The 27,435-nt window shown below is 43.7% G+C and overlaps 4 protein-coding genes, 1 long non-coding RNA gene and 1 other non-coding gene across 7 annotated transcripts in view; 3 read left to right on the top strand and 3 right to left on the bottom strand.

The window, feature by feature from the left end:
* Nucleotides 1-212: 212 nt before the first annotated feature.
* LOC124021847 (mitochondrial pyruvate carrier 2-like) lies at nucleotides 213-6,609 on the top strand. Its single transcript, XM_046336983.1, has 5 exons — nucleotides 213-500; nucleotides 4,028-4,068; nucleotides 4,334-4,418; nucleotides 4,547-4,658; nucleotides 6,454-6,609. Exons 1-5 carry the CDS (start codon nucleotides 401-403, stop codon nucleotides 6,509-6,511), a joined length of 396 nt encoding a protein of 131 aa, XP_046192939.1. The 5' UTR covers nucleotides 213-400; the 3' UTR covers nucleotides 6,512-6,609.
* Nucleotides 6,610-10,314: 3,705 nt separating this feature from the next.
* trnas-cga lies at nucleotides 10,315-10,396 on the top strand. Its single transcript has one exon. It is a non-coding gene; the product is annotated as a tRNA-Ser (tRNA).
* A 216-nt stretch (nucleotides 10,397-10,612) lies between these two features.
* LOC124021861 (SOSS complex subunit B2-like) lies at nucleotides 10,613-13,466 on the top strand. The gene is made up of 6 exons (XM_046336998.1): nucleotides 10,613-10,781; nucleotides 10,898-10,944; nucleotides 11,087-11,178; nucleotides 11,697-11,768; nucleotides 11,847-11,922; nucleotides 12,736-13,466. The coding sequence occupies exons 1-6, from the start codon at nucleotides 10,685-10,687 to the stop codon at nucleotides 12,961-12,963; spliced, it is 612 nt and encodes a 203-aa protein (XP_046192954.1). The 5' UTR covers nucleotides 10,613-10,684; the 3' UTR covers nucleotides 12,964-13,466.
* A 4,535-nt stretch (nucleotides 13,467-18,001) lies between these two features.
* On the bottom strand, nucleotides 18,002-22,769 carry LOC124021852 (PI-PLC X domain-containing protein 1-like). Its single transcript, XM_046336988.1, has 7 exons — nucleotides 22,508-22,769; nucleotides 21,992-22,128; nucleotides 21,481-21,639; nucleotides 19,602-19,793; nucleotides 19,260-19,372; nucleotides 19,099-19,172; nucleotides 18,002-19,007 (listed from the first exon to the last, which is right to left on the bottom strand). Exons 1-7 carry the CDS (start codon nucleotides 22,602-22,604, stop codon nucleotides 18,757-18,759), a joined length of 1,023 nt encoding a protein of 340 aa, XP_046192944.1. The 5' UTR covers nucleotides 22,605-22,769; the 3' UTR covers nucleotides 18,002-18,756.
* On the bottom strand, nucleotides 20,025-21,370 carry LOC124021860. Of its 2 annotated transcripts, none has more exons than XR_006836320.1 (4): nucleotides 21,102-21,370; nucleotides 20,933-21,026; nucleotides 20,424-20,846; nucleotides 20,025-20,349 (listed from the first exon to the last, which is right to left on the bottom strand). It is a non-coding gene; the product is annotated as an uncharacterized LOC124021860 (long non-coding RNA). The 2 variants fall into 2 exon arrangements; XR_006836321.1 differs by having other exon boundaries at nucleotides 21,149-21,370.
* A 121-nt stretch (nucleotides 22,770-22,890) lies between the features above and the next one.
* The window catches only part of LOC124021859 (regucalcin-like), a 7,788-nt gene continuing 3,243 nt past the window's right edge, over nucleotides 22,891-27,435 (bottom strand). Inside the window, exons 3-8 of the mRNA XM_046336997.1 lie at nucleotides 25,561-25,743; nucleotides 25,350-25,450; nucleotides 25,072-25,186; nucleotides 24,781-24,912; nucleotides 23,787-23,941; nucleotides 22,891-23,159 (exon numbers count right to left, since the gene is read on the bottom strand). Of these exons, the coding sequence (XP_046192953.1) occupies nucleotides 23,109-23,159; nucleotides 23,787-23,941; nucleotides 24,781-24,912; nucleotides 25,072-25,186; nucleotides 25,350-25,450; nucleotides 25,561-25,743 (737 nt within the window). The 3' untranslated portion in view covers nucleotides 22,891-23,108. The remainder of the gene's footprint in view (nucleotides 23,160-23,786; nucleotides 23,942-24,780; nucleotides 24,913-25,071; nucleotides 25,187-25,349; nucleotides 25,451-25,560; nucleotides 25,744-27,435) is intronic.

Raw genomic sequence — 27,435 nt, 5'->3', positions numbered from 1 at the left:
TGGAACGTTCAGATAGAAATATGTAATATTGAACAAACATGCCTCTCTGACATGTAGACAACAGTTGGCAACTAAAACGTGGTCCTGTTTTCTAGGAATTGCAAAATGGGGTGGGCTCACAGTGTGGGCTAACTCTCTCTACCAATGGCAGTAGGTTTGGGGCTTGGTTTATATTTCGGTACCGCCCTCACGTGACACTCCTACATAATAGATTAGGCACTACGGGTAGATGGGCCTGCTTTCTGCCAATGGTTCATAAAGGCTATTCTGTATTCTATTTAGTATAGACAATCAATGACAGGGTGTACTAGAGCCACAATACAGCACATACTATTTATTCATTTTGAACTGTCGGTACCAAGTTCAACAAAAGTAGGAAATAAAACTCCAGTCTCCTGACATGGCTTTAGTGGGAGTTAGAGCTTCATACCACAGGATTCTTAACAAGATCGAGCTCAAACTACCTGCTAAACTGAGACCTTTCTACAACCATCCAGCAGGTAAGGACATCATTATTATCAGGCTCACCTCAACATGACAGATCTGCATCACTTCCACTGTTCTCACCATCTTACAGTACAGACACTATACTGTATACTCTGATACACATTGTCAATATTTTCAATATGTATAATGTAAATGACGCCTGCTGTCTGTGCCTACTTATGAAAACAGCCTAACCAGTTCTGCTAGGGCGAGTATGAGGTGTTCTCTCATTTGTGTCTGGAAGTAGCTAGCAAGTTAGCCAACGTTAGCTAGTTATCTTGGGTGCTTGACAGTGGTTGTGGGGTCAGAACACTAGGATCAACCCCACTCCTCGGCCAGAGTCCAGTGCGCTCTGAACGCTCCCAGAGCGAAACGCTCAGAGTTTACAAACGGGCAATCTGACAAAGCTCTGAATTTACGAACCGCCAGAGCGCACAGTAAGCGCTCTCTGGCACTCCAGATTGAATTTACGAACATTTACAACGAACGACTGGTCGCGTCCATAGATACAGAACAAAAAGACTGAATTGACTGGGTCGCGTCTCTGGCAACCGAACCGATAGAACGGACGAGCTGCCGGCCAGATTTGTGTCGGGACTATATCTTGTCGAAGGATGAAATATTATGAATAAATTAATAAAAACATAAGACGTCGAGAGCCGGCAAACGTGCCAATACATACTCCAAACACCGGCTTCAAGGGATTACTAACATATTCAAATAAAGATTGACACATTTTCATTAAAAACGTTATTTTCATTAATTTATTCATACTATTGCATCCTTCCACTAGATGTAGTCTCAACACAAATCTAGGGTTACTACCCAAGCCGGCTGGTCGTTGGTTCTATCGGTTCGGTTGCCAGAAACGCGACCCAGTCGTTCAGTCTTTTAGTTCTGTATCAATGGACGCGACCCAGTCGTGATTTCGATTGGCAGAGAAACGCTGCATGCCTGTCTGTCCCGACTCCCTACACGTTCATTACTAAGGGACACCTGGAGATCGGAGAGATAGACAACAAGGTGTACACACATCTCAGCTGTAACGAAATGTTAAGTCGAAAAGAAATGTGAGAAAATGTCTTGATGATTTTTACAGTAGAGATCAAGTTTATAAATTCCCTGCCTGGGCTGATGAGACAGCTGATTGATCAATCAAATGGAACAGAATAAATGGGCATTTTAACATTCATAGATTTAGGCTGCGTTCGTAAATTCGCTCTGGCTACATACTCGGATATCAGAGCACTGAGTGTGTCAGTGAGCAGAATAACTGATGCATTTACGAAGGCTCAACATCCTTTGAATATGGCCGGTGTCAGTAAACCTCGGCAAAAAAGCGTAATTAAATTGTTGCCAGCATCCCAGTTACAGTCACCAACACTCTAGATAACATGAAAACAGCCTAACCAACTCTGCTAGGGCAAGTAAAATGGTCAGAGTGAGGTGTTCTCTCATTTATGTCTGGAAGTAGCTTGCCAGCTAGCTAACCTTAGCTAACAATGCGGGGTTAAACAATCAGCGTTCAGGATTAGAGCCACCCATTGTATACCTATGGATAATTCTGGATAACAATTCTTCCATTAATTCTGGATCAAATCTACCATTTGGCACAGCAATTGACTTTTGCGGGGAGGGGTGTTAAAGACATTTTCAGAAAGGAGAAAGTGACTGCTATCATTTACTGACAAACAAGAGCATGAAACATTTGTATCAACAGAAATAGATAAACGGTCATATGAACTAGTGCTCTTTAGCATATGAATGAGTGCTCTAAACTTAGATTGAGTTGAAACCTGAGTTGAAACCTACAGTAGCAGTGCATGGACTTTGGATGGGGGACCCTTGGTCAGTGCTAGTCAGTCTTAGACTAGCAAACCATGTGCAACCTTGACCTTGAGGTTATCTTAAATGGAGCAAACATAGTTTTATTACAGCAGTGTTGGTGTAGCAACTACGTCAGTCTGTAGCTGAATTGAACTTAGAGGTGAATAAGGACAAACAGTGTTGATGTTGCTAATCTGAATGCTGATGAAGGAGTACACAGGGCTCTTCTCTCAGCCCCGGGGAGTTAGGGCTGAACTATAACAGTGTGTTGATGCTGCTAATCTGAATGCTGATGAGGGAGTACACAGGGCTCTTCTCTCAGCCCTGGGGAGTTAGGGCTGAACTATAACAGTGTGTTGATGCTGCTAATCTGAATGCTGATGAGGGAGTACACAGGGCTCTTCTCTCAGCCCTGGGGAGTTAGGGCTGAACTATAACAGTGTGTTGATGCTGCTGAATGCTGATGAGGGAGTACACAGGGCTCTTCTCTCAGCCCTGGGGAGTTAGGGCTGAACTATAACAGTGTGTTGATGCTGCTAATCTGAATGCTGCTAATCTGAATGCTGATGAGCCCTGGGGAGTTAGGGCTGAACTATAACAGTGTGTTGATGCTCTAATCTGAATGCTGATGAGGGAGTACACAGGGCTCTTCTCTCCCCTGGGGAGTTAGGGCTGAACTATAACAGTGTGTTGATGCTGCTAATCTGAATGCTGATGAAGGAGTACACAGGGCTCTTCTCTCAGCCCTGGGGAGTTAGGGCTGAACTATAACAGTGTGTTGATGCTGCTAATCTGAATGCTGATGAAGGAGTACACAGGGCTCTTCTCTCAGCCCTGGGGAGTTAGGGCTGAACTATAACAGTGTGTTGATGCTGCTAATCTGAATGCTGATGAGGGAGTACACAGGGCTCTTCTCTCAGCCCTGGGGAGTTAGGGCTGAACTATAACAGTGTGTTAATGTGGCTTGAAGGGGGTAGACAGAAGGTTGTTCCAATCAGTGGTTCTCAATTCCTGGTTCATGGGATATTGTTAATTAATATCAAAATAGTTTGGGAGCATAATGATACAGAGATGAGATTAAAATCATAACAAAGATTAAAAGCAAAGCAATGAAGTTAAACCAAGTTATTATAGTTGATAAAACAACCAGTCTAGCTATCAAATAGACAAGAGAAGGGAAGACTATGAATGGACAATATGTGTGAAGCTTTTAGTGATGTTCAACCACCATGTTTAGCACTCTTCAATAAATTATAGCCCTTGGCAAGTTTTCAATTGGCCAGAAGAGAGCAGGACAATAACAGTTGTTAAAACCATAGGAAGATACTGATTCCAGTCACTTTCAGTTCCCCTTTATCTCTCTATTTCATCTTTATATTTCACTCCTCAACCGACAAATCAAAGTATTTCACAGTTTAATGCTGCACAACAGTGATCTATTTATGGAACTTTTTCATGCCTAACTGCTTTGGCATATCCCACTTAGACGTCAATTCAACGTCTATTCCACATTGGTTCAACTTAAATTCATTGAAATGACGTGGGAACAATGTTGATTCAACCAGTGTGGGCCCAGTGTGATCTCTTTGTTGCGGTATCAACCAACTGTTTACACAAAACTAACTCTCACATGAATCATTGTAATCTTGTGTAATTGTACTCAACTTTCATTTCTAACCTTTCTAAATAAACACTGATATGCTTCCCTTTGTAGGTCCAAAGACAGTCTTCTTCTGGGCACCAGTGTGTAAATGGGTAAGAGTTGATATCCTCAACAAGTGTCCCATGTGCTGGACATCTTATAATGGTGCTAAAAGTATGCATGGTTGTGTGATTCTCTCTCTCTCTCTCTCTCTCTCTCTCACTCTCACTCTCACTCTCACTCTCACTCTCACTCTCTCTCACACACTATCTCTCTCTCTCTCTCTACAGGGTCTGGTTATGGCTGGCATGGCTGATATGACAAGGCTGGCTGATAAACTGTGTCTCTCTCTCTCTCTTCCCCCCCCTCTCTCTACAGGGTCTGGTTATGGCTGGCATGGCTGATATGACAAGGCCAGCTGATAAACTGAGTCCCTCTCAGTCTGGAGTACTCATGACTACAGGTAATGGACATTGTGGAAAAGACAATGTTTGACATTTACACCCACTATACAACAGGAACAAATTCCTGAAGCTGAAAAACATTCAGATGCTCCAACTTTACCTGTCTTGTCACCCCTCTATTTTGCAGGTGTTATTTGGTCCCGATATTCTCTTGTCATTATTCCGAAGAACTGGGGTCTCTTTTTTGTCAATGGTTTTCTTGGATTGGCAGGAGCCAATCAACTTGTTAGAATCTGGATGTGAGTGGGACAGACTCCATAGTTACACACAGAGCTATGCAAACTGACATGCATGGCAGTGGGCCCCTATTCAATCAAACCCTATAAGGAGAAGAAAAGGGAAATAAAAACACAATTCTGATGGGGTGTATGTCAATCAATGCCATTGTCCGACAATAACATTGTTAATAATTATACAGTACTGCTTTGCAGGGCAAAGTGTGTTTGGTCAAAAACAGATTAATTTATTGTCCTTTGTACATTGTCCTTGGACATGGTGTCGATACCAGTTTGGTCAAAAACAGATTAATTTATGACAGTACATTGTCCTTGGACATGGTGTCAATACCAGTTTGGTCAAAAACAGATTAATGTATTGTCCTTGGACATGGTGTCAATACCAGTTTGGTCAAAAACAGATTCATTTATTGTCCTTTGAGTACAAAAACAGATTAATTTTGTCCTTGGACATGGTGTCCTTTGGACATGGTGTCAATACCAGTTTGGTCAAAAACAGATTAATTTATTGTCCTTGACATGGTGTCAATACCAGTTTGGTCAAAAACAGATTAATGTATTGTACATTGTCAATACCAGTTTGGTCAAAAACAGATGGTCCTTGGACATATCAATACCAGTTTGGTCAAAAACAGATTCATTTATTGTCCTTGGACATGGTGTCAATACCAGTTTGGTCAAAAACAGATTAATTTATGACAGTACATTGTCCTTGGACATGGTGTCAATACCAGTTTGGTCAAAAACAGATTCATTTATTGTCCTTGGACATGGTGTCAATACCAGTTTGTCCTTGGACATGGTGTCAATACCAGTTTGGTCAAAAACAGATTAATTTATTGTCCTTGGTGTCAATACCAGTTTGGTCAAAAACAGATTAATTTATTGTCCTTGGACATGGTGTCAATACCAGTTTGGTCAAAAACAGATTAATTTATTGTCCTTGGACATGGTGTCAATACCAGTTTGGTCAAAAACAGATTAATTTATTGTCCTTGGACATGGTGTCAATACCAGTTTGGTCAAAAACAGATTAATTTATTGTCCTTACATGGTGTCAATACCAGTTTGGTCAAAAACAGATTAATTTATGATTGTCCTTGGACATGGTCAAAAACAGATTTGTACATTGTCCTTGGACATGGTGTCAATACCAATACCAGTTTGGTCAAAAACAGATTAATTTATTGTCCTTGGACATGTAATACCAGTTTGTCAAAAACAGATTCATTTATTGTCCTTGACATGGTGTCAATACCAGTTTGGTCAAAAACAGATTAATTTATTGTCAGTTTGGTCAAAAACAGATTAATTTATTGTCCTTGGACATGGTGTCAATACCAGTTTGGTCAAAAACAGATTAATTTATTGTCCTTGGACATGGTGTCAATACCAGTTTGGTCAAAAACAGATTCATTTATTGTCCTTGGACATGGTGTCAATACCAGTTTGGTCAAAAACAGATTCATTTATTGTCCTTGGACATGGTGTCAATACCAGTTTGGAACTTTTTTCAGACACATTTTTTGTTGGCAAACTGGTCCTGAAAGTTGTATATTGCAAGATTACTTAAGTTCATATAAAACAATGTTACTCTATAACCATGGTCATTATCTTACATTTGTTTACACTTTAAAAAACAGAGGGCTAAATTCATCTGTCAGGGTCTCTTCCTGAATGTAAAGGATAGCATGCCTGCCAACTTGTCTTTGCTCTCTGAGACCTATGATTAGTCTGTTTGAACCTTTGTTTTGGTTTGTTAAGGTCGGAGGTCAACCCTGTCCCTCTGTGTTTCTAGGTACCAACAGGAAGTAAAGAAGCAACAGGACGAGAAGGCCCAGATCCCCATCATATAACACACACACACACACACACACACACACACACACACACACACACACACACACACACACACACACACACACACACACACACACACACACACACACACACACACACACACACACACACACACACACACACATTTAATTTCTTCATGGCTTCATCCATTTTTATGCAAAGTCTGTAAAGTCAACCCTCAACAGTCACTATCACTGGTCTTATATACAGTACATATCACAGGTCTTATATACAGTACATATCACTGGTCTTATATACAGTACATATCACTGGTCTTATATACAGTACATATCACTGGTCTTATATACAGTACATATCACTGGTCTTATATACAGTACATATCACTGGTCTTACATACAGTACATATCACTGGTCTTATATACAGTACATATCACTGGTCTTATATACAGTACATATCACTGGTCTTATATACAGTACATATCACTGGTCTTATATACAGTACATATCACTGGTCTTATATACAGTACATATCACTGGTCTTATATACAGTATATATCACTTTGGTCAGTACATATCACAGGTCTTATATACAGTACATATCACAGGTCTTATATACAGTACATATCACTGGTCTTATATACAGTACATATCACAGGTCTTATATACAGTACATATCACAGGTCTTATATACAGTACATATCACTGGTCTTATATACAGTACATATCATTGTCACATGGTCTTATATACAGTACATATCACAGGTCTTATATACAGTACATATCACTGGTCTTATATACAGTACATATCACTGGTCTTATATACAGTACATATCACTGGTCTTATATACAGTACATATCACTGGTCTTATATACAGTACATATCACAGGTCTTATATACAGTACATATCACTGGTCTTATATACAGTACATATCACAGGTCTTATATACAGTACATATCACTGGTCTTATATACAGTACATATCACTGGTCTTATATACAGTACATATCACAGGTCTTATATACAGTACATATCACTGGTCTTATATACAGTACATATCACTGGTCTTATATACAGTACATATCACTGGTCTTATATACAGTACATATCACTGGTCTTATATACAGTACATATCACTGGTCTTATATACAGTACATATCACAGGTCTTATATACAGTACATATCACTGGTCTTATATACAGTACATATCACTGGTCTTATATACAGTACATATCACTGGTCTTATATACAGTACATATCACTGGTCTTATATACAGTACATATCACTGGTCTTATATACAGTACATATCACTGGTCTTATATACAGTACATATCACTGGTCTTATATACAGTACATATCACTGGTCTTATATACAGTACATATCACTGGTCTTATATACAGTACATATCACTGGTCTTATATACAGTACATATCACTGGTCTTATATACAGTACATATCACTATCACTGGTCTTATATACAGTACATATCACTGGTCTTATATACAGTACATATCACTGGTCTTATATACAGTACATATCACTGGTCTTATATACACTGGTCTTATATACAGTACATATCACTGGTCTTATATACAGTACATATCACTGGTCTTATATACAGTACATATCACTGGTCTTATATACAGTACATATCACTGGTCTTATATACAGTACATATCACTGGTCTTATATACAGTACATATCACAGGTCTTATATACAGTACATATCACTGGTCTTATATACAGTACATATCACAGGTCTTATATACAGTACATATCACTGGTCTTATATACAGTACATATCACAGGTCTTATATACAGTACATATCACTGGTCTTATATACAGTACATATCACTGGTCTTATATACAGTACATATCACAGGTCTTATATACAGTACATATCACAGGTCTTATATACAGTACATATCACTGGTCTTATATACAGTACATATCACTGGTCTTATATACAGTACATATCACAGGTCTTATATACAGTACATATCACTGGTCTTATATACAGTACATATCACTGGTCTTATATACAGTACATATCACTGGTCTTATATACAGTACATATCACTGGTCTTATATACAGTACATATCACTGGTCTTATATACAGTACATATCACTGGTCTTATATACAGTACATATCACTGGTCTTATATACAGTACATATCACTGGTCTTATATACAGTACATATCACTGGTCTTATATACAGTACATATCACAGGTCTTATATACAGTACATATCACTGGTCTTATATACAGTACATATCACAGGTCTTATATACAGTACATATCACTGGTCTTATATACAGTACATATCACAGGTCTTATATACAGTACATATCACAGGTCTTATATACAGTACATATCACTGGTCTTACATACAGTACATATCACTGGTCTTATATACAGTACATATCACAGGTCTTATATACAGTACATATCACAGGTCTTATATACAGTACATATCACAGGTCTTATATACAGTACATATCACAGGTCTTATATACAGTACATATCACTGGTCTTATATACAGTACATATCACTGGTCTTATATATCATATCAGGTCTTATATACAGTACATATCACAGGTCTTATATACAGTACATATCACAGGTCTTATATACAGTACATATCACAGGTCTTACATACAGTACATATCACAGGTCTTATATACAGTACATATCACAGGTCTTACATACAGTACATATCACAGGTCTTATATACAGTACATATCACAGGTCTTATATACAGTACATATCACAGGTCTTATATACAGTACATATCACTGGTCTTATATACAGTACATATCACAGGTCTTATATACAGTACATATCACTGGTCTTATATACAGTACATATCACAGGTCTTATATACAGTACATATCACAGGTGGCCGGTTGCAACTTCATTTGGGAGGGCTGGCTCATAGTGATGGCTGGAACGGAATACATGGAATTTCCATGGTTACCTGTTTGATAACATTCTATTCACTCCATTCCAGCCATTAATATTAGCATTCCTCCCATCAGAAGCCTCCTGTGATATGTATATAACCAGGCACTATATAACCAGGCACTATATTCTAAAAGGTCTAATGAATATGAAGGAATTTACATTCCTTCCTTTTTTGTGTTAGAATTATTTTGAGACTAAGGAAATATCAGGTTGCTCGAACTCTCAATATTTGTAATAGATTTGTGCCCTTAAATATTTACTTAGTATTATGTGCAAATTGAATACAGTTGTTTGTAGGATTACATAATTGTTGTAATTTAAATAAAATAATGTATTTATGAAAGCTGTGTCTGTAAAATTGTTTGTTTTCCGTAGTTAAAATGTTCCAACCTTGTAGGCCTACAGACCAGATGAATTACATATTTAGCTGTTTTGAGAAGGACTAACTTTTCATTGCTTTTGTTGTTCTTCATTTATTTACATGTTTGTCATATTTTACAATACATTGTAAACATTACATTATAAACCTTTTGAACATAGATAGCTATAGAACCCTGATATGTTCTATGATTTGGTTGTTTTTGTGCATTTCTGTGTGGCCCTGACCTCACCATCTCGTCGGCAGCGTATAGGCGCCACCTTGTGGCAATTTGGCAAACTACAGTGCAGGACGGGAAAAGAGAACAGGTCTTACCTTCAGTTTATTTACAATACATTGCTACAAAGAAAAGCAAGGATGCAGTATGAAACCAGCGCTCTCTTACAATACCACTTATCTGATGTAACTAGCTTCTCAGTAAAATACCTAACCAAATATCCCAATATCGCAAAGAGGTTTCTATACCATTGTTTCAGCCAGTAATATGCACAGTCACGGTGGCCGAGAGGTTAAGGCGTTGGACTCGAAATCCAATGGGGTTTCCCCGCACAGGTTCGAATCCTGTTCGTGACGATTGTTCGCTTTTAGTATTTGCGGTTGTATTAAAGAAAACTTACGGCAAATATATCGACAAAAGCAGTTTCTGCTTATATAGGTTTAGTTGGATTTCGAAAAAGCTATATGGAGAATTTATGCTTTATTATGAGGGAATGAGCTCTGAACGTAACACGCCCCCTTGATAACCATGTGTTGTTCTCATCTCCCTAATTTTGACAGCTGTAAATTCATTTGAACCTGATTTGAACGATTTCCACCATCACTACTTGTCTCTCTTTCTCGCTTCAGTGACTTTAATGAAATATGTTCGCCATTGTGCCAAACGATGCTCAATTCTTGATAAAAGACGTAAGGTTGGGATTGAAGAATTTAAATTTAATCTTTATTGTGTTGGAAATGGGTGAGTGGTGAATGAGTAAAATGTTTGTTTTATTTAAAAAATTCAGTGTTTCATTTGGTGATGAATGAATGAATGAATGCAGACGTTGTTCATTCTCTCCTTCCCTCCACCTGAAGGAAGGGTAACTAAAACAAAGGATGGGCATGAGGTTCGCTCCTGCAAGGTGGGGATCATTTCCTCATTACCCCCCCCCATCTTTATTCATTCTCATCCTGCCTTTTTCTGCTCTCTCCTTTCATGCAAACCTTCTACCTGTCTCCCGTAAAGTGGGATAATTGCTCTCTTCCACCTCCCTCTCCTGTCAGGTGGCTGATAAAAGTGGGTGCATCACCCTGTCTGTGTGGGACGATGTGGGTGGACTCATCCAGCCAGGAGACATCCTCCGCCTCTCACGAGGGTATCTATCTATCTATCTATCTATCTATCTATCTATCTATCTATCTATCTATCTATCTATCTATCTATCTATCTATCTATCTATCTATCTATCTATCTATCTATCTATCTATCTATCTAGTTCTGTCTCTCTCTCTGACAATTATGTCATTATGTCAATATACAGTGTTGTAATGATGTGCAAATAGTTAAAGTAAAAAATGGAACATAAATAAACATAAATATGGGTTGTATTTACATTGGTGTTTGTTCTTCACTGCTTGCCCTTTTCTTGTGGCAACAGGAATCTTGCTGTTGTAATTGCTGTTGTAATTGCTGTTGTAATTGCACACTGTGGTATTTCACCCAATAGTTATGGGACTTTATCAAAGTTGGATTTGTTTTCGAGTTCTTTGTGGGTCTGTGTAATCTGAGGGAAATATGTGTCTCTAATATGGTCATACGTTTGAAAAGGAGGTTAGGAAGTGCAGCTCAGTGTCTCTCTCTCTCTGTCGTCTGTCTGTTTCTCTCTCTCGTCAGCTATGCATCCCTGTGGAAGGGCTGTCTGACACTCTACACAGGCAGAGGAGGAGACCTGCAGAAGATAGGAGAGTAAGACACACAAACTGTTGACTTGGATGTTAATGTGTTGTAGATTTAGTTAAGGTACTGATCTGTGTTGTATTGTAGTTTTTGCATGGTCTTCTCTGAGGTGCCAAACTTTAGTGAACCAAACCCAGAGGTACTGGCCCAGGCCAACAGGCCGGTGAGTACACACACCAGAATGATCTATACATTTTATTTGTCATGTTATTTTCTAAATCTCCCCTCCCCCCCATCACCTCTTCCTTCTCTCTCTGTTCATCTCATCCTCCTCTCCTCTCTCTCTCTGTTCATCTCATCCTCCTCTCCTTCTCTCTCTGTTCATCTCATCCTCCTCTCCTTCTCTCTCTGTTCATCTCATCCTCCTCTCCTTCTCTCTCTGTTCATCTCATCCTCCTCTCCTTCTCTCTCTGTTCATCTCATCCTCCTCTCTTCTCTCTCTGTTCATCTCATCCTCCTACTTCTCTCTCTGTTCATCTCATCCTCCTCTCTCTCTCTGTTCATCTCATCCTCCTCTATTTCTTCTGTTCATCTCATCCTCCTCTACTTCTCTCTCTGTTCATCTCATCCTCCTCTCCTCTCCTTCATCTCATCCTCCTCTCCTTCTCTCTCTGTTCATCTCATCCTCCTCTCTCTGTTCATCTCATCCTCCTCTCTCTGTTCATCTCATCCTCCTCTCCTTCTCTCTCTCATCCTCCTCTCCTTCTCTCTCTGTTCATCTCATCCTCCTCTCCTTCTCTCTCTGTTCATCTCATCTGTTCATCTCATCCTCCTCTCCTTCTCTCTCTGTTCATCTCATCCTCCTCTCCTTCTCTCTCTGTTCATCTCATCCTCCTCTCCTTCTCTCTCTGTTCATCTCATCCTCCTCTCCTTCTCTCTCTGTTCATCTCATCCTCCTCTCCTTCTCTCTCTGTTCATCTCATCCTCCTCTCCTTCTCTCTCTGTTCATCTCATCCTCCTCTCCTTCTCTCTCCAGTCTAAAGTTGAGTCCCAGAACAGTTCTTCTCTCAGTCAAAGCTCCACCCCCTCAGTCCCCACCCTCACATACTCTTCCAATGGATGCTCTCCGCTCTCCCGGAATCCAACCTATGGGAGCACAGGACAGCAGACTGGGCGAGGCTCCGGAGGTCCTGGCACCGACCCCAAGCCCACAGAATCTGTGGGCAACAGCAGGGACCCACGGCAAGGGCTAAAGAGGAAATGACGCTGGTTTCAAATCAACACGTATCTTGGGCCTAGCTGTATTTTTATTTAGCAAGTTAAATCATTTTTGTTAACGTGACCATCATTTTCTAAGGAATGTTACACATTTGGTTCAAATAAATAAATCATAACTAAAAGATTTTGGGGATTTGAGGTAAAGTTACTCAACTCACTCCAACTGTTCCAACACGTCCGTACCGGCAGATAGCCTGCCCCCCTTTCAACACGTCCGTACAGGCAGATAGCCTGCCCCCTTTCAACACGTCCGTACCGGCAGATAGCCTGCCCCCCTTTCAACACGTCCGTACCGGCAGATAGCCTGCCCCCCTTTCAACACGTCCGTACCGGCAGATAGCCTGCCCCCCTTTCAACACGTCCGTACAGGCAGATAGCCTGCCCCCCTTTCAACACGTCCGTACAGGCAGATAGCCTGCCCCCCTTTCAACACGTCAGTACAGGCAGATAGCCTGCCCCCCTTTCAACACGTCCATACAGGCAGATAGCCTGCCCCCTTTCAACACGTCAGTACAGGCAGATAGCCTGCCCCCCTTTCAACACGTCTGTACCGGCAGATAGCCTGCCCCCCTTTCAACACGTCCGTACCGGCAGATAGCCTGCCCCCCTTTCAACACGTCCGTACCGGCAGATAGCCTGCCCCCCTTTCAACACGTCAGTACAGGCAGATAGCCTGCCCCCCTTTCAACACGTCAGTACAGGCAGATAGCCTGCCCCCCTTTCAACACGTCAGTACAGGCAGATAGCCTGCCCCCTTTCAACACGTCCAGTACAGGCAGATAGCCTGCCCCCTTTCAACACGTCATTACAGGCAGATAGCCTGCCCCCTTTTTGTACGTCCGTACAGGCAGATAGCCTGCCCCCTTTCAACACGTCCGTACAGGCAGATAGCCTGCCCCCTTTCAACACGCCCCCTGCCCCAAAATTTCAACACGTCCATACAGGCAGATAGCCTGCCCCCTTTCAACACGTCTGTACAGGCAGATAGCCTGCCCCCTTTCAACACGTCCAAAGGCAGATAGCCTGCCCCCTTTCAACACGTCCATACAGGCAGATAGCCTGCCCCCTTTCAACACGTCCATTACAGGCAGATAGCCTGCCCCCTTTCAACACGTCCAAAGTACAGGCAGATAGCCTGCCCCCTTTCAACACGTCCAGTACAGGCAGATAGCCTGCCCCCTTTCAACACGTCCATACAGGCAGATAGCCTGCCCCCTTTCAACACGTCCATACAGGCAGATAGCCTGCCCCCCTTTCAACACGTCCTACAGGCAGATAGCCTGCCCCTTTCAACACGTCCATACAGGCAGATAGCCTGCCCCCACGTCTATTCAGAGCAATTCAACACGTCCGTACAGGCAGATAGCCTGCCCCCTTTCAACACGTCCGTACAGGCAGATAGCTTGCCCCCTTTCAACACGTCCATACAGGCAGATAGCCTGCCCCCACGTCCATTCAGTCATACAGGCAGATAGCCTGCCCCCTTTCAACACGTCCATACAGGCAGATAGCCTGCCCCCCTTTCAACACGTCCATACCGGCAGATAGCCTGCCCCCTTTCAACACGTCCGTACAGGCAGATAGCCTGCCCCCCTTTCAACACGTCCATACAGGCAGATAGCCTGCCCCCTTTCAACACGTCCATACAGGCAGATAGCCTGCCCCCTTTCAACACGTCCATACAGGCAGATAGCCTGCCCCCTTTCAACACGGCCATACAGGCAGATAGCCTGCCCCCTTTCAACACGTCCATACAGGCAGATAGCCTGCCCCGACTTTCAGAGGCAGATAGCCTGCCCCCTTTCAACACGTCCATACAGGCAGATAGCCTGCAACACGATACAGGCAGATAGCCTGCCCCCTTTCAACACGTCCATACAGGCAGATAGCCTGCCCCCTTTCAACACGTCCATACAGGCAGATAGCCTGCCCCCTTTCAACACGTCCATACAGGCAGATAGCCTGCCCCCTTTCAACACGTCCATACAGGCAGATAGCCTGCCCCCTTTCAACACGTCCATACAGGCAGATAGCCTGCCCCCTTCAACACGTTTCCTGCCCCCATTTTTGCAGTAGGTAGAAGTTGTTTCTTGGAAAGAGGCAAAGAGTGAGACCAGGTTAGAGGACTTTCTCTTGAATATTTCTGGAACACTGCAGATTCTAGTGATAAAATGTCCTTACATATAAATCACACAGAGGAACAACACCCTACCAAGCACATCCAAGAGAGATATACCTACTCATTCAAGGGTTTTGCTTTATTTGTACTGTTTTCTACATTGTAGGGCTCGCCAATGGAAGTCCATAGAGTCACTCCTCCCAACAAAATAATGTGAGAGACTAGCTCCCTATGAGTCCAGTAGGCTATAAAAGTCTGAGATCAAATAAAAAGTATGCCTATGCTCGTTCAGCATTTGAGTAAAAGTTCACAGAAGATTCACAAGTTAACTAGCCTACATATAAATTCAGATCAGTCCAAAGTGTATATGTGTGTGCTGGAGGTGAGCTTGTTCGAGACACACACACACACACACACACACACACACACACACACACACACTCACACACACACACACACACACACACAGTGACACACACACACACACACACACACAAAGCAGTGACCCCCTGACGAAGGCTCCTGCAGTCAGACAACCTAACTGTGGTGCAGGATGTTGTGTGCTGGATTTCCTTTCTATTCAGAGTCAAGTTATGTCCCAGCTAGTCTGCTATTGACTTCCTGTTTTTAAGCCTTGTCCCCTGCCCAAGACCAATGGTATGTTCTTTCTAATTCTACCAAGTCTAAAAATGAAACTGAAAGTCTGTCAACGTGGGTGGAGACAGTATTTCTGTAGTAGCCAGAAGGTTTTTCATTCGGTTAGTTTGCAAAGACAATGGACAAATACAGACCGAGTGCCTGAGAGAAGTTTGAGGTGTTCGCTGCTATCGATTGCTCCACGATCAACGACAGACACATATCCTCACTGGTTTGAGAGGCTTTCACTTTTAAACAACTGTTCTCAGACCAGTCATGCTTGACGAGGGTGTACGCTATGAGGCCCTATCAGTGGCAATGGGAGCCACGGTGAGGCCCTTGTCCGACTTTCAGAGGAACAACCCTGGCAAGACCCCTGCAAACCTTCTGACTGTGGAAGGCTTTCTCATCGGTTCTGTCCTGGGCGTCACCTCTCTCCTGCAGTGGCTCAGCCCTGTCTCATGGTTGACATGGGGGTTATCAGTGCTTTTCTTCAGCCAGGACAAAAGAAAGGTAATCAACACCGAACTCTTTGTGGATGAGGCAACATTCTTCGATAGGAATTTTGATTATGACTTCACCGACGTTTCCGACTCTGAGAATTTTGTGAGAGGCGATGAGAGTTACAAGCGACCGTGTGGATGGAAACGGATCGCGTTGAAGGTTCTGGACAAATACGGAGATAACACATGGCTCGGTCCAAACGGGATTCGGACATACTCATACCCCGGGGAGTGGCCAGTGTCATACCACGGTACCAGCGAGGACGGGGCTAAAGGCATCATCCAGTCCCACTATAAAGTAGGAGACGGGCAGCTCTACGGGCGAGGCATCTACTCCACTTCTGACCTCAGCCAAGCCAGCGGCTACGCTAGAGACTTTGTGTCCAAGACAAATGGGAAAACCTACAGGATGGTCCTTCAGAACCGTATCAACCCAGCCCAACGGAAGATCTGTAAGAGAGTTGACTACTGGCTTGTTCCAGTTAATGACGGCACATCTGAGGAAGAAGAGAGGAGGATTGTGGAGAGCTCCATCCGCCCCTATGGGATTCTGCTGAAGGAGATGTGAAGGGGCATGTGATAAGAGAAGGTCAACCAAAGTCATAGGGAAGGTGTCAATTACATACTCCTCGGGTCCTCTCTCCTCGTACCTTTCTCAAAACCCATTACATGAGAAAGCCAGAGTTCCTTCCCCTCAGACCTTCTCTTCCAATCTGTTTTGAGAAGGAGACCAGGAGTATGCAATTGAGATCTTCCCATATAGAGACTTTAGAGCAGGAGGCCATATTGCTTATTTTTCAGAAATTATTGCCTTTTGAAGGAGTTGGATTATATTTCAATAATTAGATTTGAACTGCTAGATATTCCGTCGTCTTTCTTCATTTGATAGTTTTCTGTCTGTCTGTATCAGTGAAGTGCCTTACTGTGTGCCATTTGTGAATTACATCTATGTTTATGTAACGTTCACTATATTTTCTACAAGGTATCCATTTTTCTACAGTTAATGGTGTGGCATTAATTATGCACCTTGTTTGGTGAGTTGAAATGGATCTTTCGTTCAGTGATCTGCCATTTCTGCTTTTTACTTTTTTACATGATTAAATGTTTTATTATTTTGTTTCATCATACACTTTTATCGACCTTTTTGTTGGCTTCTGTTTTAGTTTCCTCTAGAAAATTAAACTAGTGCCAACAGATCTGTCCCTGCAACATGTTGTACTGCACTTCTGCTGTTTGAACACAGGAGGGCAGCACAGTTTACATGACTATTTCTCAGGGTCGTCATTCTCAGCTGTGAGGAAGTGGTTTATTTTATAAAGTCACACCTGCTGTAACATGACTATTTCTCAGGGTAGTCATTCTCAGCTGTGAGGAAGTGGTTTATTTTATAAAGTCACACCTGCTGTAACATGACTATTTCTCAGGGTAGTCATTCTCAGCTGTGAGGAAGTGGTTTATTTTATAAAGTCACACCTGCTGTAACATGACTATTTCTCAGGGTAGTCATTCTCAGCTGTGAGGAAGTGGTTTATTTTATAAAGTCACACCTGCTGTAACATGACTATTTCTCAGGGTAGTCATTCTCAGCTGTGAGGAAGTGGTTTATTTTATAAAGTCACACCTGCTGTAACATGACTATTTCTCAGGGTAGTTATTCTCAGCTGTGAGGAAGTGGTTTATTTTATAAAGTCACACCTGCTGTAACATGACTATTTCAAGGTGTTGTTTGTGTTAATGATGTTTGAAATAAAGATGCATCAAACAGATAAAGTTCAATAGACATTTATGTATTTGCCCCTGCATGTAGTGTATTTGCATATAGAAAATAAATGATATTGTCCATCTGATGAAACTTTTCCCGTGGCATCACTTTATAATGTAAAAGCCTCTCATTGTATCCATCATACTCATTAACAACACAGTAAACCTGGCACCCTGTGCTGTAGGTAGACATAGGGAAACATGGGAACTCATTCCTATGATCTAGTAGTGCACGTGTCAAACTCATTCCTATGATCTAGTAGTGCACGTGTCAAACTCATTATCAACACAGTAAACCTGACACCCTGTGCTGTAGGTAGACATAGGGAAACATGGGAACTCATTCCTATGATCTAGTAGTGTCCGTGTCAAACTCATTATCAACACAGTAAACCTGACACCCTGTGCTGTAGGTAGACATAGGGAAACATGGGAACTCATTCCTATGATCTAGTAGTGCACGTGTCAAACTCATTCCACGGAGGGCCGAGTGTGTGGGTTTTTGCTCCTCCCAAATTAGTAAGGAACTCCCCTCACCTGGTTGACTAGGTCTAAATGAAAGGAAGAACCAAAAACCCACAGACAGTAGGCCCTCCATGGAATGAGTTTGACACCCCTGATCTAGTGTATCAGAGTACCATGTTGATTACACCTAACCAAACCTCTCAGATCTCCACAACTGCATAGGGAGAAGGAGCTAGAAGCCATTTGGGATTCTGTGCATGTTTATCTGTGGGTCTCTTTCTCACTCCGTCCCCTGTCATCTGTGGCTCTCTGTCTTCAGCAGTTTCTTATTGAGCCCGATAACCACAGAGGCAAAGTGGTTCAGACCCACAAAGTCTCCACAGATGATGTTGACAGCGGTCTGGTTTGGTCCAGGAGTCTGCTTCTCCACCCAGTCCAGCAGCAGGGAGAAACTCTTCATCGTTAACTTCCTCATCGTCAGACAGGGGTTGCAGACCACCACAGCAGTATCCTCCGTCAGGTTCAGCCCAGAGGTGAAGAAATGAGCTGTCAATCAAAGAGCTCAGCTGTCAATCAAAGGACACACACACACACACACACACACACACACACACACACACACACACACACACACAACCTGCTCTTCCTTGGGCCTTCTGCTGCTCTTCCAGGTAAGAAATTACCTCTTTGGGGTCTGCCGAGTCAGCGTACCTGTAAAGGGTCAAAGGTTACAGGTTTAACACACATCCACACAGAGTGCCACACACACACACAGAGTCCCACACACACACAGCGTACCAGTAAGGGATCTTAGGCCACAGTTCCTTGTGTTGGTGAAGAATCGTCTCATCGTCGTACGAAATTATGACCTGCTGCCCCAGATCCCAGCACTGGCTCAGATAGGGAGTCTCCTACACACACACACACACACACACACACACACACACACACACACACACACACACACACACACACACACACACACACACACACACACACACACACACACACACACACACACACACACACACACACACACACACACACACACACACGAGTTCATTCACCTTTCATGCCAATAAAACACAGAAAACAATGGACACTTCACTTCCTGAAAACTGAACTGACCCCAACCCTGACTGAGACAGGCAGTAGTGGGGTCTTGTCTATCCTGTACCTGTGGGGGCAGAGTTTCTCTTTAAACAGCTGAGTGATGTAGCAGACCAGGGCCTGGTGCTCAGAGTCCGTCAGCAGGTAGAAGTGGGAACAGGACAGGATCACTACCTCCTTCTGGTGCTGCTCCAACCACACAGCCATGGTTGACAGGGCCTCCTACACACACACACACACACACACACACACACACACACACACACACACACACACACACACACACACACACACACACACACACACACACACACACACACACACACACACACACACACACACACACACACACACACACACACACACACACTGATTGTGAATAATATTTCTAGTGCATATGCTCTCACAGTCTGAATAAATCATGAAGATTTACACACATGTGTGTTTACTAGAACAGTCTGTAGTGTATAAATCATGTGTGTTTACTATACCGTACCTTTACAGTCTGTAGTGTATAAATCATGTGTGTTTACTATACCGTACCTTTACAGTCTGTAGTGTATAAATCATGTGTGTTTACTATACCGTACCTTTACAGTCTGTAGTGTATAAATCATGTGTGTTTACTATACCGTACCTTTACAGTCTGTAGCGTATAAATCATGTGTGTTTACTATACCGTACCTTTACAGTCTGTAGTGTATAAATCATGTGTGTTTACTATACCGTACCTTTACAGTCTGTAGTGTATAAATCATGTGTGTTTACTATACCGTACCTTTACAGTCTGTAGTATAAATCATGTGTGTTTACTATAAATCATGTATAAATCATGTGTTTACTATACCGTACCTTTACAGTCTGTAGTGTATAAATCATGTGTGTTTACTATACCGTACCTTTACAGTCTGTAGTGTATAAATCATGTGTGTTTACTATACCGTACCTTTACAGTCTGTAGCGTATAAATCATGTGTGTTTACTATACCGTACCTTTACAGTCTGTAGTGTATAAATCATGTGTGTTTACTATACCGTACCTTTACAGTCTGTAGTGTATAAATCATGTGTGTTTACTATACCGTACCTTTACAGTCTGTAGTGTATAAATCATGTGTGTTTACTATACCGTACCTTTACAGTCTGTAGCGTATAAATCATGTGTGTTTACTATACCGTACCTTTACAGTCTGTAGTGTATAAATCATGTGTGTTTACTATACCGTACCTTTACAGTCTGTAGTGTATAAATCATGTGTGTTTACTATACCGTACCTTTACAGTCTGTAGTGTATAAATCATGTGTGTTTACTACCGTAGTCTGTAGTGTATAAATCATGTGTGTTTTTACTATACCGTACCTTTACAGTCTGTAGTGTATAAATCATGTGTGTTTACTATACCGTACCTTTACAGTCTGTAGTGTATAAATCATGTGTGTTTACTATACCGTACCTTTACAGTCTGTAGCGTATAAATCATGTGTGTTTACAGTCTGTATATAAATCATGTGTGTTTACTATACCGTACCTTTACAGTCTGTAGCGTATAAATCATGTGTGTTTACTATACCGTACCTTTACAGTCTGTAGTGTATAAATCATGTGTGTTTACTATACCGTACCTTTACAGTCTGTAGTGTATAAATCATGTGTGTTTACTATACCGTACCTTTACAGTCTGTAGTGTATAAATCATGTGTGTTTACTATACCGTACCTTTACAGTCTGTAGTGTATAAATCATGTGTGTTTACTATACCGTACCTTTACAGTCTGTAGTGTATAAATCATGTGTGTTTACTAAATTTACAGTCTGTAGTATAAATCATGTTGTTTACTATACCGTACCTTTACAGTCTGTAGTGTATAAATCTGTATGTATAAATCATGTGTTTTACTATACCGTACCTTTACAGTCTGTAGCGTATAAATTGCGTGTGCGAAGTACAGCGTGTCATCTGTGTTGTGTGTTTTTAGAAAGTCTTGTGTATTTTTAATGGTTTTATGGGCGATCCGTAGATCGAAGAACCGGATTCCTGCATCCAACTGTTCAGGAATACTCCACGCCTATGGGAGAAAAGGACAGGGACAATCTCTAACTTAGATTGAATATAATATTAATAATACACACACACAGTTCTCTGTTTGCAGTGTGTTTGTGTGTTTGTGTGTTGTGTGTTTTGTTGGTTTTATTATCCTTGTGGGGACCAGAAGTGCTCACAAGGACAGTAACTAGGGGAAAAAACTAGGGACATTTCACCAGCTCCCACAAGGAAAAAGGGCTATTTTCGGGTTAGGAGTTGGGTTTAGAGTTACAGATACAATTAGGGGTTAGGGTTGGGGAAAATAGGATTTTGAATGGGAATCAATAGTTTAGTCCCCACAAGGATAGGAAAACAAACATGTGTGTGAAACCTGCCTGTGTGGTGGCCCAGCGGTAGACACAGGGGCGTACAATGCAGGGCGCCAGTCGATCCAGAAACTGCAGCATGAACGACTCAGAACCCAAGACAGGAGAGTGTGTATCCAGGCAGTAACTCATGCTGTCATGACTCCCTGCAAGCAGAGACAAAAAGACAGACAAAACAAGCGCAGAGTCATATGACATCAAGGAAAGGGACTGAATAGGTTTGAAAAAACAGGCTGACTTCCTCTAATGAAACTCGTGGCAAATGTTCTCTAGGCTAGTCCCATATAAACATAGTGTAATGAAACAGGCAGGGAACAGGTCTCGAACCCTCAGCCTTCTAGCCCGAAGTCCAGTGCGCAATCGACTGTGCCCCAAAAGCATATTCAAGTGGCAGTCAATATCCGTGCTTATAAACCCAGGGTCGTTACAATAGCTTATACTCTATTCTATATCAAACTCTTTTTGTAATCGAAATAAAACGGATAACAGTAGGCTATCACTCGACATTATTAAGTTCATTCTCACCGGGTATCGCCAGGTCCCAAAGCGGTGTACCCCACAGTTCCTCTGGCAGTTGAGACATCCAGTCTGCGTTAGTGGACGATGCGTCTCCGCGCTCCATTTCCACCACCTATTAACATCTACAATTGATAGCTTGTAAACAGCGAGCGGAATGTAGCAGAACCACAGTTACAATGCTGTAGATATGTTGGATTTTACCCGGGTCTGTGACTAGAAAGAGATGAAAATGCCCTTTCCCATTTGGTCCTATTCTTGCTTCCGCATTCTCTTCAGCAGGAAGGGGACATTCCAGTTACCCCCCCCCAAAAAAAAAAACGTGACGTCGGGTAGCAATGGCATAACAGTGAGAATTGTGTCAAAATAAGAGTCCTCATACAAACTACCTATCAATTGTAGCTTTTTTATTGGACAGAAGATATACAATAGCCTACTAATACATGAAGTACAGTAACTATGTTGAGTTTTGCTTAAAATCATAAAGTCACATTATTTTATTAGTGAGATTAGTGGTCAGTGGGTGCAGGTCAATTGTGCCGCCGAGTTACTGGTTGATCATCATGGAATGATTGACAAGGGCCGGTTTTCAGTGTTTCCATTGTGTCACTCATCCAGTGAATGAATTTGCTGGAATGCCCTTTGCACCCAGGCCTGTGATCTGCAAGGAGAATAAAACACAGGCTGAATAAAACACACACACCCCAGTGGCGGTCGGTGTCGTTTCAGATTAGGGAGGAATATTTTTTCTATTTATGAGCATGGCCTTATTTCTAATACAGCATATTGGATGACTGTCATTCATATTCCATTTGCCCAGCTCATTGCAACCAATAGGTTTAGGCCACTACATGATACAAAGTGTCTCCCTTTACCTATCATGAGGTTACTACATGGACAACATGTCAGTTCTTGCTGCAAGAACTCTGATATGTTGGAGGTCCTCTGGAAGTCATCATGATTATGAAAGGGGGTGTGAACCATGAGCCTCCTAGGTTTTGTATTGAAGTCAATGTACTCAGAGGGGGATGGAAAATAGCTGTCCTCTGGCTACACCATGGTGCTACCACCGAGAGCTGTTCAGGCTACTGTAGACCATTACAAAACAGTGTTTTAATCAGTTATTTGGTCAAATGTGAATACATTCAGTATAGTTTTATCTAAAAAGGATCACTTTTTTAATGTTTCACTTTTTTTTTTTTTTCTGAAATTTACTACGTAGGATGGTCCTCCCCTTCCTCCTCCGAGGAGCCTCCACTGACACACACACACACACACACACACGTACCCTAAAGACACATCCTGCCTGCGGTTGCTTGGCCATGTCTGCCTCGTCCATTCCCTTACAGGCTGAGGTCACGTACAGGTCTGAATAGTCTCTACCCCCGAAACAACATGATGTTGTCTTATCCACCGGTAGCTTCACTGTCTGCAAACGCACCCCTGAGAAGAGGGGGAGGGAAGATGGAGAGGGACAAATGAGAGAGGGAGGCAGCAGAGGGAGAGAAGAGGGGGAGGGAAGATGGAGAGAAGAGGGGGAGGGAAGATGGAGAGGGACAAATGAGAGAGGGAGGCAGCAGAGGGAGAGAAGAGGGGAGGGAAGATGGAGAGAAGAGGGGGAGGGAAGATGGAGAGGGACAAATGAGAGAGGGAGGTAGCAGAGGGAGAGAAGAGGGGGAGGGAAGATGGAGAGGGACAAATGAGAGAGGGAGGCAGCAGAGGGAGAGAAAAGGGGAGGGAAGATGGAGAGGGACAAATGAGAGAGGGAGGCAGCAGAGGGAGAGAAAAGGGGAGGGAAGATGGAGAGGGACAAATGAGAGAGGGAGGCAGCAGAGGGAGAGAAAAGGGGGAGGGAAGATGGAGAGGGACAAATGAGAGAGGGAGGCAGCAGAGGGAGAGAAAAGGGGATGAGGGAAGATGGAGAGGGACAAATGAGAGAGGGAGGCAGCAGAGGGAGAGAAGAGGGGGGGAGGGAAGACGGAGAGGGACAAATGAGAGAGGGAGGCAGCAGAGGGAGAGAAAAGGGGGAGGGAAGATGGAGAGGGACAAATGAGAGAGGGAGGCAGCAGAGAGAGAGAAAAGGGGGAGGGAAGATGGAGAGGGACAAATGAGAGAGGGAGGCAGCAGAGGGAGAGAAAATGGGGAGGGAAGATGGAGAGGGACAAATGAGAGAGGGAGGCAGCAGAGGGAGAGAAAAGGGGGGGGGTTGGTGGTTTTTACCTTCATATTACAATATACTGTAACTGTTACGCTCTGACACATATAGGCAGGTACACACACACCTGTCTGTGGGTCAATCTGAATCACTCTGCCTCCACTGTAGCAGGCGACCCAGAGTCTACCGTCTGCGTCAATACACATGCCATCAGGAATCCCCTCCCCCTCGTCCATCTTATACACCATCCGCCGGTTACCTACACACACACACGGCTGTCCATGTAGTACAAGGTTTATGTGTGTGTGTGTGTGTGTGTGTGTGTGTGTGTGTGTGTGTGTGTGTGTGTGTGTGTGTGTGTGTGTGTGTGTGTGTGTGTGTGTGTGTGTGTGTGTGTGTGTGTGTGTGTGTCACTCACTGATACTCCCGGTGTTGATGTCATAGTTGAAAGCTTCCACAGTGTAGGTGAGGCTGTCTATGTAGTAGAAGGTTTTGTGGTCCAGGGACCAGTCCAGACCATTTGAGATGTCCACCTGGTCAAATAATAAAAACAGCAACATAAAGGATAGCTTCAGTCTCTACTCATCTAATACCTTATAGGATTAGTCTTTGCTACTGTTTATCTCACACTAACACTTAACTGTTTATGCTGCAAACCATCATTGAGAACATTCCACTTCCACCCTTATGTGTCACCTGATTGAAATGTTTGACTACAATGTGGTCCTTGTTCAGGGAGAACAGAGAACCCTGCTTCAGCTCTAGAACTGTAGGACGTTCCTCTATCGCCATGGTACCTGACAGAACACAGTTAACAGAACATTTACATGGAACACAAAACAGATGCGGTAGAAGAGAGGTTGATGGATTAATGGATTGTCAAATGAATTGATCTATCAATCTCTACCTGCAAAGAGGCGTCCAGCAGGGTCCACCTTGCCGTCATTAAAGCGGTTGTTGGGTTTGTCTTCATCGATGACAGCGATGGTGGAGATGGACTTGGACTCCCAGTCCAGCGCTCCAAAACTCCGTCCCTCTCCGATCACATAGCCTCCAGACCGCCGGGGGACCGCACAGCCCACAAACTTCTCTGGGGGGAGGAGAAGGAATTGGTGAGGAGGGGAGCAGGGAGAGGGACGGGGGGAGTTGGAAACAGGGAGGAGTGGGGATTGGAGGAAGAGAAGAGAGGGAAAAGGTGAGGAGAGGGAGCAGGGAGAGGGACGGGGGAGATGGAAACAGGGAGGAGTGGGGATTGGAGGAAGAGAAGAGAGGGAAAAGGTGAGGAGAGGGAGCAGGGAGAGGGACGGGGGAGATGGAAACGGGAGGAGTGGGGATTGGAGGAAGAGAAGAGAGGGAAAAGGTGAGGAGGGGAGCAGGGAGAGGGACGGGGGAGTTGGAAACAGGGAGGAGTGGGGATTGGAGGAAGAGAAGAGAGGGAAAAGGTGAGGAGAGGGAGCAGGGAGAGGGACGGGGGAGATGGAAACAGGGAGGAGTGGGGATTGGAGGAAGAGAAGAGAGGGAAAAGGTGAGGAGGGGAGCAGGGAGAGGGACGGGGGGAGTTGGAAACAGGGAGGAGTGGGGATTGGAGGAAGAGAAGAGAGGGAAAAGGTGAGGAGAGGGAGCAGGGAGAGGGACGGGGGAGATGGAAACAGGGAGGAGTGGGGATTGGAGGAAGAGAAGAGAGGGAAAAGGTGAGGAGAGGGAGCAGGGAGAGGGACGGGGGAGATGGAAACAGGGAGGAGTGGGGATTGGAGGAAGAGAAGAGAGGGAAAAGGTGAGGAGGGGAGCAGGGAGAGGGACGGGGGAGTTGGAAACAGGGAGGAGTGGAGGAGGGAAAAGGTGAGGATTGGAGGAAGAGAAGAGAGGGAAAAGGTGAGGAGAGGGAGCAGGGAGAGGGACGGGGGAGATGGAAACAGGGAGGAGTGGGGATTGGAGGAAGAGAAGAGAGGGAAAAGGTGAGGAGGGGAGCAGGGAGAGGGACGGGGGAGTTGGAAACAGGGAGGAGTGGGGATTGGAGGAAGAGAAGAGAGGGAAAAGGTGAGGAGGGGAGCAGGGAGAGGGACGGGGGAGATGGAAACAGGGAGGAGTGGGGATTGGAGGAAGAGAAGAGAGGGAAAAGGTGAGGAGAGGGGAGCAGGGAGAGGGACGGGGGAGATGGAAACAGGGAGGAGTGGGGATTGGAGGAAGAGAAGAGAGGGAAAAGGTGAGGAGGGGAGCAGGGAGAGGGACGGGGGAGATGGAAACAGGGAGGAGTGGGGATTGGAGGAAGAGAAGAGAGGGAAAAGGTGAGGAGGGGAGCAGGGAGAGGGACGGGGGGAGATGGAAACAGGGAGGAGTGGGGATTGGAGGAAGAGAAGAGAGGGAAAAGGTGAGGAGGGGAGCAGGGAGAGGGACGGGGGAGATGGAAACAGGGAGGAGTGGGGATTGGAGGAAGAGAAGAGAGGGAAAAGGTGAGGAGAGGGAGCAGGGAGAGGGACGGGGGAGATGGAAACAGGGAGGAGTGGGGATTGGAGGAAGAGAAGAGAGGGAAAAGGTGAGGAGAGGGAGCAGGGAGAGGGACGGGGGGAGATGGAAACAGGGAGGAGTGGGGATTGGAGGAAGAGAAGAGAGGGAAAAGGTGAGGAGGGGAGCAGGGAGAGGGACGGGGGAGATGGAAACAGGGAGGAGTGGGGATTGGAGGAAGAGAAGAGAGGGAAAAGGTGAGGAGGGGAGCAGGGAGAGGGACGGGGGAGATGGAAACAGGGAGGAGTGGGGATTGGAGGAAGAGAAGAGAGGGAAAAGG

Source organism: Oncorhynchus gorbuscha, unplaced genomic scaffold (genome assembly GCF_021184085.1).
Source record: "Oncorhynchus gorbuscha isolate QuinsamMale2020 ecotype Even-year unplaced genomic scaffold, OgorEven_v1.0 Un_scaffold_1235, whole genome shotgun sequence".
Taxonomy (NCBI): domain Eukaryota; kingdom Metazoa; phylum Chordata; class Actinopteri; order Salmoniformes; family Salmonidae; genus Oncorhynchus; species Oncorhynchus gorbuscha.
The sequence above is the reverse complement of the archived record's forward strand: the minus strand, read 5'-3'. Positions and strand labels throughout refer to the sequence as shown.